Consider the following 14,541-nt stretch of genomic DNA (forward strand, 5'->3'; position numbering starts at 1 on the left):
CCTCCCTGCCTCACCCAGTGCTGCAGGGAGCCCCCACACAGGTGCACGTGGTGTGGAACGGTGTCGAGGGTGAATCTTCAAAGCTTGAAACAACAGAAACTGAAAAGAGCAATAGCCAGCTTATTAGGGTGCTTCCCCTCTGTGAGGGATCAGCAATGTCATCAAAAGATTCCCACAGCTCCTGCAGGCAAGGCTGAGCTGCTGCTGCCCCTTTGGACGGCTGGGTGACTAGGAGCAGGTTGTGCCCCTGTGCACCTGCCCAAGCCTGAAACTCATGCAATGGTATCAGGGGGGTCTTCAGTTTTCCATTTCTTTCCTCCATCTGTGGATACTAGAGGTCAAAAGTTGGTGAATGATACACAGATGTCCTGCCTCCTCAACAACCACAGTAGAGCACTTTGAAAGAGTCTGCAAAAATGACAGAAAAGGTCTCCGAGGACATCACGTTGCAATCCTAACCATTTGGCCAAACAAACCCAATCTGCTGTCATAATATGAACCTGAAAACAAAGCTGACAAAGAGAGGAGTTGCAGGACTCCACAGAAACCTTCCCGTCTGTTGTTGGATACCATTACTTTATATTCTTAAACATGTACTTCAAATATTTGCATGAATAATAAAAAAGACCAACCTGAATGTGCTATCACTACTTGAGTCATTGCCAAAACGCACTTCAAACTGTATTTCCTGGTGAAAAATATGCATAAAAATTACCTTAGTTTCCTGTAGCATGCAGCTAAGGACAAGATCCTTAAGCTGATGCAAGTCAGGGCAGCCCAAGTTAAATCAGTTCATACCACGTGCAGGACCAGATCAATCCATTTATCCTCATTTTCTTACTATTGTCAGTGTCACCCTCCCTAGGACATCCACGTTACGCTGCTTCAGTCAAACCAGCAGCCTCTTTAAGTGTGGAAGAACATCATCATTCAATTTTAACCTCATTTTTTTCCAGAAGCATTTTTTTTTCCAAGGGAAGTTTATCCAATTTTTCAAAAAGGTGAAAGTAAATGCTCTTTAATACTTGTTGTATATTGTGAATCTGCTGGCTGGAAAGTCCCAGGTAAGTGCTAAGGCACAGATTAATGAGGTAAACAGATGAACTGGGCACTCCCTGGCTTGCCTGGGGATTCTCGTGCTGAATTTTTAAGTGTTTGAGTTTCCAGGGGATCCCATTGGCACATGGCAACACGATGGCTCCCAGCTCCATAGCTCTTCTGAAAATGTGAGGCCAGAGTGTTTAAGGGGCTTTTGGATTTAAGTCTACTGAAAGCTCTCTCTCTGATGCCTGCTCACCTCCCAGATGTTTGTATTTTCAAAGCATGTATGACTTGGTCAGCCATCTGCTGCACAGCCTAAATACTGATGCTGTCCCAGAGCCCATGACCTTCCCTCAGCCTCCAAATGAGCAGGAGCTCAGAGAGCATCTCCCAGGATAGGGGACACCCACTCATCCCCTCACTTGTCAAAGAACCCTCCTGTACCTTTGACCCTGCTCAGCCCAGGTGACAGGAGGTGCAGGACCTGGACCTGACAGGAGGTCAGACCACCATGGCTGATAAGGAGGCGGCAAGACAACACCTTTCATGAAAGTCAACATCCCAGTAACACTTCGATTGTGCGAGAAGGATTGGCTGTGAAGGCCACGAGAGGCAGGCAGGAAGAAGGTCCCAGACGGGCAGGACCTGCCTCAGGCAGCTCTCACCAAGACTGGCTCAGGGCAGGGTATGCAGCAGGCTCCAAGGCGTGAGAGGCACCAGAGCAGCACAGCAAGTCCCTCAGTAGCTTTCCAACCTCTCCAAACTCACATGGCCTCTTGCTGTGACGGTTAGCTTCTCAAAACCCCTCCCCCAGGTGATTATGATGGAGACACTTTGGGAGCTTCATCAGCAAGATACTTAATGCAAGGCGGAAATCCAGCTGGGAAGCAGGAGTGCATTACGTGAGCTGCTGCACCCCTCGGCTGAGCAGCTCCAAAGCATCATTAGAAGTTGGCAGTAGGCACCCACCTGCACCTGTAATTGCCTAACAGCCCCAGATTTTAGCTGTTGACCTCAGGGAAGGCAGGTTACCTTGGTAGAAATGGGAGAAGGGCAGGATTCCTGATGGTGGTTTTGTTCTGCTGACCAGCTCTTTTTTATTTATTTTAAATAAAAAAAATATGAATGCCAAAATGCCTCAGACCATTTAATTCCTGACAACATTTTATAGAACAGAATCATGAGTAAATTCAAGAGCACTATAAAGACAAGGATTTCATTATCTTTTGTTGGTCTGGTTACAGGCTAGTAATCCACGGCAGATTACTGGAATATAATTGCCCTATATATATATATGTATGTATGTATGTATGTATGTAAAAAAGTAAGTTAGTGTAGCATATTCCTGTGACTACTCTCTCAATCCAGTCACAGAGAATACATTTTGCTAAGCTGATTGGAATGGAATGCTTTAGGTTTTAATTTTACTTTTTAAAGAAAATGTCTCCATATTCATGTAACTTTCTCGGAGGCTCCTGTAAACAAAGAATTCTGCTCAGGGCCGCTGCCAGAAATAAGATATGTCAGAGGTCTGTAACCCATTCAATAGAGAATCAGTCAATGGCCCAAGGGCACTTCCTTGCGAGGGAAAGGGTAAAATAACTGAGGTCAGGGCCTCAAATGCAGCTCTAGTTTTAACCATATTGGTGACCTAAAGCATAACATGCTTTTTTTTTTTTTTCCCCTTCCCAATTGTCAAAAAACATTTTGTTTCTCCTGACACATCTACAACAGTCCCAATGTCTCCAGATAAACCATGTCTGTTCTCCACGCTGCTCCACGCTCTGCCCATGGGCAGCTATGTACGTTGTCACTGAGATGCAAATATATAAGGCTTTAGAAGTAAATAGGTTTGCTTGCCTCATGCTACTGCATAAATAAATATGTGGAGAGAGTGAGGGGGCAGAGAGAGAACAAATGTCTTTTTGGTAAGGAAATAGTCCAGTAAAACCCATATAACTGGAAGAAAATGAAACCACTGCGGTAAAAAGTTGTGATAGGATGTTTTCTTAGATTGGGGAGCTAAAAGGAAAAAAGAGCAGAGACTCCGAAAGAGAAGGGACAGTCCCCAAACATTCAGTGCTCACTGCACATTTTCAAACAGTTGTTTCTTAAAAAGATGCAAAGTTTTTGCTTTCATTTAACAATAAAACTAAATAATTGTAAAATTTATTTGTGTGTGTGAAATGGGATCTGTATTTCAAGCCATGATACATTCTCTCTTAACAGACCAACTGGCTGAACAAAGGCATCAGAGACACACCCACTTGGCTGGCTTGCTCTCTCAGGTACAGAAGGACACAATGAACTTGCTTTTAAAATGCAATAACCTAGTCCCATCAGCGGGATTTTCTTGGGACCAGCACTGTACGATACAGTTCTGCTGGCATCACTGGAATCTTTCCCAAGAAGAATGTGGTCCAAAATATTTTCCAGAGAGACAAATCAAAAGCTTAAGAAAATTCCTAGAAAAGCCGCCATCCTTTCTGCCATACCTGTGAACTGTGCACATGTATAATTCAGATAAAGTGCCAGAACACCTGTATGTCCTAAAATAAGCAGCAGCATTGTAAAGTGACGGTTAAGGACACTACACCCTTGGCACTCAGGCTGCGCAGCACACGCCTGTACACGTTACCATTACACAGCAATATCCTTTACACAATATCCACTCTCAGTATCTGGCTTGGAGCCCTCGTCGCAGAAACTGCCCCTCTCCACCTTCTGCTGTTCTGGATGCTCTCACACCTCTGGTTTGCATTTTGCCCCTCCGCTTCTCCCTCCCCTCCCTCCTGCTCCTTTCACTTTCCCCCTCTCTGGCCACTAGTTTCCAACACCAGCCCACCAACCCGCACAGACGTAGCCCACAAGCAGAGCAACAAGTGCAGTAACTCAGCAGGGAGGTCGTGGTTCCCACATCGGAGGCGAAACCCTGGCCCAAAGGAAGCTGTGAAAACTGTAGGATTTCTGCCAAGGTGACATCTGGCCCCAGGCGGGATCCCGACAGGGGAGGGCGACTATTCCCAGCCGATCCCAGGCGTGCACATGAAACAACATTATGATCCTGCAGGTTTTTCTCAGGCACAGCGCCCACGGATACTACCTGGTCTCCAATGAAAAATCATTGAGATCATTAACACGGTCAGCCTGACTGCAGCATCCTTCACACACTACAAATATCCAGCACACCACACAATCCCGAACAGTAACAAGAAAAAGTAACTTGCTTTAAGGTACATGTAGGAGTTACACAGTTTAAATGAACTTCAGGAGTGCGTTCCTGCGAAATGTGCTGAAGAGAATTAACTTCTTTGGGGCAAACATCAGGATTATTATTCTGAGTTCTGTATTCATATCTGTTGTGGGTGAATCACTACATTAAAAAAAATACAATAATTACAAATAGTCCGTTTCAGGTTTGTACAGCAACTACTTTATTATTTTCAAATGCAAATGTTTGCATTGTTTTCTATTTTACAATTTTACAAACTAGGTATAAAAGACCATAAATAAATGACATAAGTTATGTGTACCTAAAATTCATGGAGGGGGAAAAAAATTACAAATTAACACAAAATAGAAAAATCTATATATCTAACCCAGAGATCGTTCAAATGCACGAACCAAGAAATGCTGTTAGATTTTTTCAGTATGAACTAAATTATAATATGCCTCATACATTCTAATTTTAACCACAGTCCTTGCATATTCCAACACACTTGCAGTGATACAAAAAAATAAATGCACTCTCTTTTTATTTGTCTGATTAGTATTTCAGATTTTTTTTTTTTCTGGTTATGAAAATGTCACATAAAAGAAAAATACTGCTTTTTAAGTCCCATTTACTGGTTACTAACCAGTTTTTTGTATTTTATACATATATATTTTCAATACATAAGATCCATCACAAAATTAGTACAGCAAGAAACCCGGACAAACATCAACCAGTGGTGTGTGAGCAGGACAATTTCTTAACAAGTAGAGCCTTATCGTGCGAGACAGTCCTGGTGGCAACCTCGCCCCCAAGGGAAGCGGTGCCGGGGCACCCACTTTCCTTGCAGCACCCACTTTCCTTGCACCCCAGCTCTGCTCAGAGCAGGCGGCGATGGCCCATGGTGGGTGGCGTGGCTGGCACCTCCCGGCGCCCTGACCATGCCTGGCTGCCACCGCCAGCGCGGGTGCCCTCGCTGGCCTTCCACAGACCTGCTGCTCCTCCTGCGCCAGAGCCGGCTGCACCGCGGTTAACGATGAGCGCAGAGGGTCGGTGAGGAGGGCAGAGCGGAGGAAGCAGGAGCAACCTGGGGACACCGCTTCACAGCTCCTGTGGGAGCGACCCCTGTCCCCCAGCAGTTTGCTGGGCTGCACTGGGCACCGCGGCAGACACCAGCCCCCTGTGGCTAGGAAGCAATCGGGGAGCATCACCTGCCCCACTCTTAATACCCAGTGCGCCCTGGGCTCTAGCGCACAGCTCCGCTCAGACTCGCTTACACTAGGTTAACATTGAATTCCCCAAACACAGAAAGCTTCTCTAGGTAGTACCAGCAAGTTGCAGCACTGTTCCTCAGGCCACGGAAGAAAGAGTGCCTTCCACTGCGCTTCACCAGCTCCTCATCACCCGCACGAGGAACAGGACACATTTCACAACTCTCGCTAACTACTGTAACCTTACAGGTCTTGTTGCATTTTTGTTCCTTAACTGTGCTGGGAGCAAATGAAGTGTTTCAATTATTACAAGTTTTCACAGCTTGCACACAGAGCAAGGTGCTTCTGTGAATGGAAGAATTGCATATATTTATTCGCATTCAACAAGTCTCTAAAATCCTCTTTTTGCAGGTAAAAAAGGCTACTTAAGAATTCCGTTCAGGGTTACCAGTGGATGGATATGCAGGTGTTGCCTCCATCACCTTGCCATTGAGAAATTGGTCGGTCTTGATCATGAACAGGGTATTAGTACAAATAAATGACACTTAGGAAAATCTTTAGCACCCTTACAGATCCTGTAATCCACAACTCCAAAACTAACTTGAAATTGTCCCGTCTCAGGCTGCAGAACTACTCATTAAGGTTAGTGTGGCAGCTAAAAGATACACCTATAGATACAGAAATTTAAACATTTTTTAATGTGTGTGTTCTTGCTACCATTGCAGACACGAGCTACTGGCCTGCTCTCACATGGCAGGGAACTCCTGCGCTTCCAGAGGTGTTTTCGGCACATTCACAGGCGGTTCTACACACGAGGTGACTCACACACAAACACAGGCACACAAGCACACATACGCACCTTTCAGAGGAGATAATAATCCATTATCCATTCAAGGAAAAAAAATATATTCATATCACTGCAATGGCACGTTTTGTGTAAAATGTCACTTCAGCAATGTATATTGGCAGCTCACAGGAACTGGGTTCTTTGCTGCGGCACCGGGCCTGGTGTCCATGGTAGGATGGGTAGTGCTCCGTCATCTGCATTCGTCCAAGATGCAGCAGTGACAGCCAGGGGGATGAGGAGAGAAAATAACAAAATATATAAATAAAACTGAAGGTAGGAAGAGAAAGCAGAAGGGGAGGAAAAAAAAATATCCAGAAGTCTGCAGGGCTTTGACAGTACATTCCTCAAGTGACAACTGGGTGCTGAGTCTTAACGAGTTAGTTATCTCTCAAAGCAGAAAAAAAAAATGGAGTGGGTGGCATGGAAAAAAAAAAAAAAAAAAAAGAAGAAGAGAAAGTAAAAGTCACACTCTCTTCAGGGACTGATGGCTGTTCAGCGTGTGTTTTCCAGAATCAGTGCTATGGAAGACGCAACTGTGGATCCAGAAGGCTTCATGTCTAGTCTATGTTCCTCCCTGGTCAATATGATCAATAGGACGGGCTGTGAGGCCATGAAAAGCAAAATCTGATTTCCCTGCACAAAAAGAAAACACAAATATATTCAAAATCTCTTTTGATTCCCACAACAAGAGAGACACGACAGCTGCCCAACTGCCTCCTCTCCCATTCCCCAGCAGAAGTGCTGCTCCATGCAGCCAGCGCCTCCTTGGCTGGTGGAATCGCTGATTCACAGAACAGGCAAAGACCTGAACTCATCTCTGCCTCCATGAAGAGGGGACACGGCAGCAGGTTCATGGAATTACACCTCTCCCCAGTGAGGGGAGAAGGATTTTGAAAAGGACGCAGGAGAAAGTAGGAAGAGATGCAATTCTTGCACAAGCGGGTGGCTGAACATCAAAGGCAGGAGGCTGCAGCGCATCGCCGTGCTCCCACCGGCTGCTCCGGCCAGCGAGACAGATACAGCCAGCAGGTCTCAAAGGGTGAGAACCCTCCACCTTCCTTGTTCCTTTCCTTTCCCTCACACTATTTCAAAGCCTTGCTTCCATGACACAGCTTATAAACAGGTATGGGTTTTTTATATATATATATATATATACACACACACACACACACATTTCTGTGCCACCTATTTTTTTAAATCACTCTCCTCCAGCTAAAATCACATTCAAACGGATGCCCCCTCACTGGCCATATTTTATCACAGTGAACACAACCATCAATGGCAGTTCTGAAAACCTGGCATCTGAGCTGCCTTCACAGTTTTCACTCTACAGGGACACAGTTTTTCACTTTGTGTGGAAAATATTGGAGTGTTTTGAATTACCATTACTAGACTCCAAGAAAGCAATTTTACAAACAGGCCAGAAAATTGGGTATATTTTGGTTTTGTGCAAAAAGACAACCTCAACAGAATGCAACAGATTTACAGCAAGAGGAAACTTCAAGACTTTCTGCACTTAAGAAGCAAAATAACCTTTGCTGCTGAAAGTACACGAGTGTCAGGTCTTTAAAATGAGTAATCACTTCTTATGTTGCCTGGCAAAATGAATTTAAACATGCCGGTTTAAGTAGTTTTTTTAAAGAAATCTTAAATTTCTTGAAATGGAAAAGCTTTTACAAGTAATACCGCAAAACAATTTTTACTAAGCTGTCATGACTTGACAGGATCCACATTTAGCATCCCATATTCTGAACAAGTTGTTCTCTGAGAAAGTTGGGGGTGAGGGAGAGTTAAGTGGTTAAAATCAGCAAGTTATTGTTAAAAGTGACAAAAACTGACGTGAGTGACGATATGGTAAGTGTGACTTGTCCAACTGAGTGAGCTCTTTTGGATTTAGAATAAAAGCAAATTATTAAAAAAATCTGACATATAAAGCCACTAAATAATTTTTGAATTTGCTGTCAGGTGTGGAGTGGGACCAAAATACTATAGACAAAAAAACCAGTCTTAGCACCACCTTTCTGACATTGTGCCTGGCACAGCTGAAACACGACATCTGTTCTAGAGGATGTGTCATGAAAACCTTTCTCATACCCAGCACGGCATAAGTGGGCCTGATCCTGTCTCTTTTCTAAGCTCCTCTCATAACTTTGGTCCTCGAAAGGACTTCAAAAGGAATCTAATTTGTACGCTCTGTTCAAAAAGAGTAATAAAAGTTTTAATATAAATAAAATTCAAGCCTAAATGTGTTCAGAGCTTTACCAGATAAAAGCTTTGTCCTGTGTGACCTTACTGAGGACAATCACATTCCTGTCGCAGTCCCCTCCACCTAGCAACCCAGGGGATGCTTTCACGCACTCAACTTTCCATCTGTTTCCTAAGAGGAGCTGAAGGGCAGCTCTTCAAGCAGCTCATGCTCCACCTTGTTTGCCGTACTTGCAGAGGGGCACTTAGACCTTAGCCATGCCGCCCACACCTGGCACTCACACCCACAGCTGCCTTGATAATCCAGCCTACGGGGCTGGTTTCAAAAGTGAATTTGATTCCCACAGCCGCTAAGACTGGATCGCCGTGTCCAAAGTGAAACGTGTCCAAAGCTCCTAGCACTGAACCAAGTGCACCCCAAGACACACTCCTACACCTTGTCTGCACACAACATCCTGACAGCAAGACCAGGGTTTGAAACAGTGCAATTTTCAGTCATCAGATAGAGAAAACAATGAGAAACACTCAGCGATTAGTCTGGGAAACCAGCACAGGTTCATACAAACCAGCTGGGAACCCCAAATAATACATACCACAGCACTACTCTTTTTTTTTTTTTTTCCCTCCAACAGCGATGAAATCCTAGCACAGTTTAAGAAATAAAGCACTATGAACGTGTTGGACACCGTACATCCACTGACCTTCTCTCCATGTGGCAAAGAGAATCGCTTCTTGAAAGAGAAAAGAAGTCTGAAAGCTCCACAGCCACGATTGTCACGGCTGACTACCGGCAAGATGTTCACAAAATGTCTTTAAGTGGTAGGCTTCAGCACGGCACAACAACTGCCAATAATCTCCCCAGAAGTCCAGTTTTGCCCAGTAATCCACAAGGTGGGTCATTTCATGTCTCAAGCCCGTAAATGGGTAGATCACAAATCAGCAGGCACCGATTAGCCAACTGATATTCTCACTGAGGTTTCTGCAAGGTATCAGCGATGCATCAAGTCCACAAAAAATATCCTAGGGCAGATTCTTCATTCCAGTGAAAGATGCACAACGGTGGTTTCACCCACAAATAAAACACTATGGTTGTAATCCTACAGGTCACAGGGAGAAGGAAAGTAATTTTGTTTTTTAAGCACAGTATCTGGCAGCAAACATAGCATCAAAACTTGAATGTGACTTTATATTTATATAGATACATGTATTTTACATATCGTTGATCAACAGAGAAGTATGTTCCAAGAAACAATTTGTTCCAGGTCTGGTTTAAAATGACGGCTTGTCATTTCTGGAGGCCCCCCTCCCAACACACACACTCGGTTTCCGCAATCTGTACATCAAGCAATGCTGCAGATCTTTATTTCGACGGGCGAGGAGACGAAGTAAAAAAAGTGCAGTTCTTCAATTAAAGTGCATGGATGAGGTAAACTAATTTCAAGAGTTTTGAGTTTATTTAGTACTGGCTCAGACGGGAACCATCCTGCCGTGCATCTGTTGCATTTGGGTGCGCATTGCTTGAACATTGCTCAAGATCTTGTTCTGGTGCACAATGGCAGTGATCCCAATCCTTGCCAGGTCACTGTGGAAAGCAAGAGAAGAAGCAGGGGGCTGAGAACCGTGGATCAGATGCTGGTGCAGAGAAAAATATTAAGCGTCAACCACAAGCAACACAGCAAAAGCAAGGCAGATGTACAGAAATGTTTAATTAAATAAGTGAAGGCATTGTGGAGGCATTTTAAAGTTATCCTCCATCCAAATGAAAGGCATTCCATTCCTTTAATGAGTGTAATGATATGCAGCATAAAGCAAAAGAGGATGATTAAATCCAGATTTACCAGTTTTTTTGCTCTATCGCTGAATACTTACTCCTGGTTCATATGCACCACAGCCTCTAGGGTGGTATAGCCGGCAGCTGTGAAGTTATCCTTGTATCGCTCCATTTTAATGGCTTGGAGCCAGTCACCGACAGAAACAACCGCCGAGAACTCGGGGGAGCTGGGATCCAGCAGGGCTGTGCTAGGTCTGGATGCCAAACAGTGAAAGGACAGAGAAATGGTGTCAGCTGCATCATGAATCGCAAACCAAATTATCCCCAACGATTAGGGAAAGCAGGGGCAAGACGTTGTGCCCAGCGAGACTGGTGGCTCTCTGCACAACAACATAGGTCAATGCAAGAACCTTAACAAAACACAAATAGGCCAATTTTTGCTAAGAATGAATCTGACCTTAGGTTTCCATTTTTGCTTTCAGATCTAATTCGAACCACAATGCTGCTTACAATTTCTACTTCAGATGCAACCAAGTTCATAGAAAATGCTTTTACGTCAAAAAACAAAGAAGATGGCAATGCTGGAAGGCATTCAGCCTACTGGGTCTGTATCTCAGAAGCAGCAATGCACAACTTTGCCAATCCTGCATGTGTCAGACCTCAGCTCCGCAACTATAGAAACACTGCTGAAGTATGTGCAAAGGAACTGGGAGCTCACAGCCTGCCAGACTGGTTTGGAGAGCAAAACTCAGGGCGGGTTCAGAAAAATCCCATTTCTAGCCAGGTTCACAGGCATGCTCAGTACATTCAATCAAACTCAGGACAGCAGGGAGTTAATCCCCTCTTTAATCAATCCATTCCTGACCAGTGCGTGTGCCAGGAGTGGCGGGAATCATGCAAGCTTTGATCTTTGTTTCCACGGTGGAATGTGCTTCTCATTTTCCCTTGCACAGATTTGTGAATAATTATTTTTACAAAATTTCCTTCTCTTATTAATCTCTCATTTATTATTTCATGTATACTGTAAATCACAGTTTCATTAAACCATTATAAATTACTATTATCTATCCAACCAAAACAATTATCATTCAGCAATTTATTTGAAAATGCAGAGCATCAAAGATTAGGTGTGCAATAGCATAGTTATGTCTTGCCTAAGGCACCGAGTACGTGCTGGTAATACTGGGTACAAATCTTTTGCTGTACTATCTAACACAAGACCAATGATGGCAACCTAATTATATATAATTATGCTTCACATATAATGTTGTATAATATATTAATAATATTATACACATATTTGGAAATCATATTCCAAAGAGAAGATAAATAAAGATCTCTAAATAGCCATGAACATGAAATGACCTTGAATAGGCTATTAACTTACACACACACACACACAAAATGACCTTGAACAGGCTATTAACTTTTGTAAAATCTATCCATTTTCAAAGAGCACCTGTACATTGGAAAGAAAGCAAAATGGAGGAGTTCATACTGTGATTCTCAAATCAAATTACCACAGCAGACCATATTGTGATTCTCACCATGTAAATTTTTTAAGCCTCAAGGGTGGATACATTTTTGCCAGGCTACCAATGCAATTAGGGAAATCCGGGAGATATGTGGTGATAGTGGCCTTACAGGGTTAATAATCCATCTTCTGATAATGCACATTGTAAGCAAGAGTCACAAAGGAACTTACAGGTTTAAAAATGGAAAAAGCTTTTTTCCAGGATGCTGTTCTGTTGGAAGCTGAAACAGAACCTCTGTTACTCCTTCACTAATTCAAGAAACTTATTTTTGTATTGCCCGATGGATATTTGTGTACCTTCCCATCTACTGAAAAATATTTTCCCATTATCTTCCTCTTTTCTTTTAAGCTCCATCTTTGCTGTAAGCAAATTTACCTGACAAAGCAAAGACATTTGAAAAAAATAGAACAAACCCTGTGTAAAGTAGTAAAGCTCCTATTACTTCAGCAGCGCTTCACCAGCTTAAACAAACTGCTGATCTGTCCCAACAAAGATATTTTGGGCTTACCCTACAACTCTGGGAGTTTCCTTCCTACCATACTTCTTTTGCACGTACCAGGTATACCATGCTCAGCAAACAAAAAAAAAACAGAAACGTAATGCAGGATCGGTGGAGACATGAAACTGGCTTTCCACAAAATTAAATTCAAATTCACATAAAAATTAATCCACACCTTCCTGATGTCTGCAAGGCGTTGGCTGTAATGCCGTCATACTCATTTGCAAATCCTACACAGATCTAGGGTTTATAAAACTTGGTGATGTATTTTTCCTGCAGAAAACCACATCACTCCTGTTAGCTACGCTGCATTAAGGCTACGCGTTCGAGCCCTTTCACTGGAGGGGAGAGGGAAAAGACGCAGCAAACTTTGAGCTTGCCAGCATCAGAACTTTTCCAGGACGGGCTTAAAGCTGTGCTCTAAACCTGGGTAGTGTTGGTGTGATACAAGAGCTCTGCTCACTTGATTTCCTTCTCACAGAGCTAGGAGAGTCTGGGGTGCCTGGCAGGGTTCAGCAGTGTGCCAGCACGACCCCTCTGCTCTCTTGCAGGGTGCAACATCTGCTGTACAGTCTGGCGCTGCAGAGCTGCGGAGCGCGCCTCCAGCCCAGCGCAGAGGTTTAGGTGACTTGCAGGTTTGCCTGTCACCTCCACTGTGCTCCCTCGTACATCAGCATTACCAAAGCCCAGCTGACCTGGAGCTCTCGCTGCCTGTCCTCTTCAGGCTGTTGGGGTTGCGGATGAGTTTGTCCAGCATGTTGACGATCTGTCCGAATTTAGGTCTGTCACTGCGTTCCTTCTGCCAGCAGTCTAACATCAGCTGATGGAGAGCAATGGGGCAGTCCATCGGGGGGTGGCAGCCGATACCCTTCTTCAATGGCTTTAATAACCTATAAATGGCACAATTAGGAAGACATTAGAGAACATCAGACACTACTCACATCTACCAGCTGAGCATCATTTATCCTAGGGCAATCCAAAGCACGGAAACAAATCCACAATTAAGTGAAACAACATGGAAAATTGCACTCAGACTCAGGCAGTTGGTGGTCTCAGAACTGTCATTGCTCTTCAGCAATTCAAAACTAAAAGGGTACAGCATCCAAAGTAGGCATCAGATACAGCAGGGTAATGTATCACAAAGAGCACGTGGGATACAGGGATAACAAAACAGCCCAGGTTAGAATTAAGCAACTATCCTTGTTGGACAGAGAATTGGAGAAGCAACCGCTCCACAGCAAGTCTTTAATATCTGTCACAGTTTTGGCTTCAATATGTTGAAGATGAAATTTTATCCATCATTTTTAGGAGACAGTAGATCACCCCCTTCTCCCTCTCCTCCTGGGATAGCTCATCTCTGTCAGTAATACAGGTCTTGTAGTGAACCTGTTCTCTCACCACTGCATGCTCTGAACCAAGAAATGCAGAGATGGGAATTCTTTGTGCAGCTTTATCAATAAAGTTACAGAAGTCCAATGCAGCAGCTTAAGTATGCGCTTCATATTTAACAGAAAACAGAAAAACTCACAAGCTAAAGTCATTTCAGGCCCTCCAAAAAGGGCTTCAGGGTTCAGGACTCTGACGGTTTCTTAGCACTCTCAGGAGAACACGATGTGGCCAGGACTCAATTCTGATACAACAGGGACATGACCCAGAAGCCTTCAGATCTTAATTAATTTATATGACTTTGCTGGCAGGATTCACCATGAGACTGGAGACCAGGAGGGCACAGAGACTGAACTGCACTAAATTCCATTCTGGGTTTGTCCAATTAGTGGCTAAAATCCACTGGGAGGACAGGGCGAGGGATACACTTGCACTATTAGCAGCTATTCAGTGACCTCAAACGAAGTGACACTCACTACTCCAGAAAGTACGTAGATCCTTTTGATTTCTCTTGATTCAACAGACGCTGAGAGTAATTTGAAATCCACTTCTGCTTTGTTGTGAAAAGCACTGCTCTCACCGTCGTTGAGGAGGAAAAAAAAAATGCTATGTCTATGCCACGTACTAAAAAAGAGAATGCAAAGACGGCACCAGTGGCTTTCAGTGTCCTGTTCAAGCCAGCTTCTTGACATGGTCTAGCACCACACAGTAGCAGAGTACACCAGCCTAACATGCTTGCTCTGCATTTGTTGCACTGAGTTCCACTGTGCTGTGTAAACATGCCTGATATAACCGAGACACATCTGGTGTTTTATTTTCTTGCTAAGTCTTGATG

The 14,541-nt window shown here is 43.9% G+C and overlaps 1 protein-coding gene across 1 annotated transcript in view; it reads right to left on the reverse strand.

The window, feature by feature from the left end:
• Positions 1–4,451: 4,451 nt before the first annotated feature.
• Positions 4,452–14,541, reverse strand: part of EPHA4 (EPH receptor A4) — a 107,165-nt gene continuing 97,075 nt past the window's right edge. Inside the window, 5 exon segments of the mRNA XM_055817483.1 lie at positions 4,452–6,943; positions 9,217–10,097; positions 10,385–10,540; positions 13,016–13,173; positions 13,175–13,210. Of these exon segments, the coding sequence (XP_055673458.1) occupies positions 9,983–10,097; positions 10,385–10,540; positions 13,016–13,173; positions 13,175–13,210 (465 nt within the window). The 3' untranslated portion in view covers positions 4,452–6,943; positions 9,217–9,982.

The sequence above is a fragment of the Falco peregrinus genome, chromosome 12 (genome assembly GCF_023634155.1).
Source record: "Falco peregrinus isolate bFalPer1 chromosome 12, bFalPer1.pri, whole genome shotgun sequence".
Taxonomy (NCBI): Eukaryota; Metazoa; Chordata; class Aves; order Falconiformes; family Falconidae; genus Falco; species Falco peregrinus.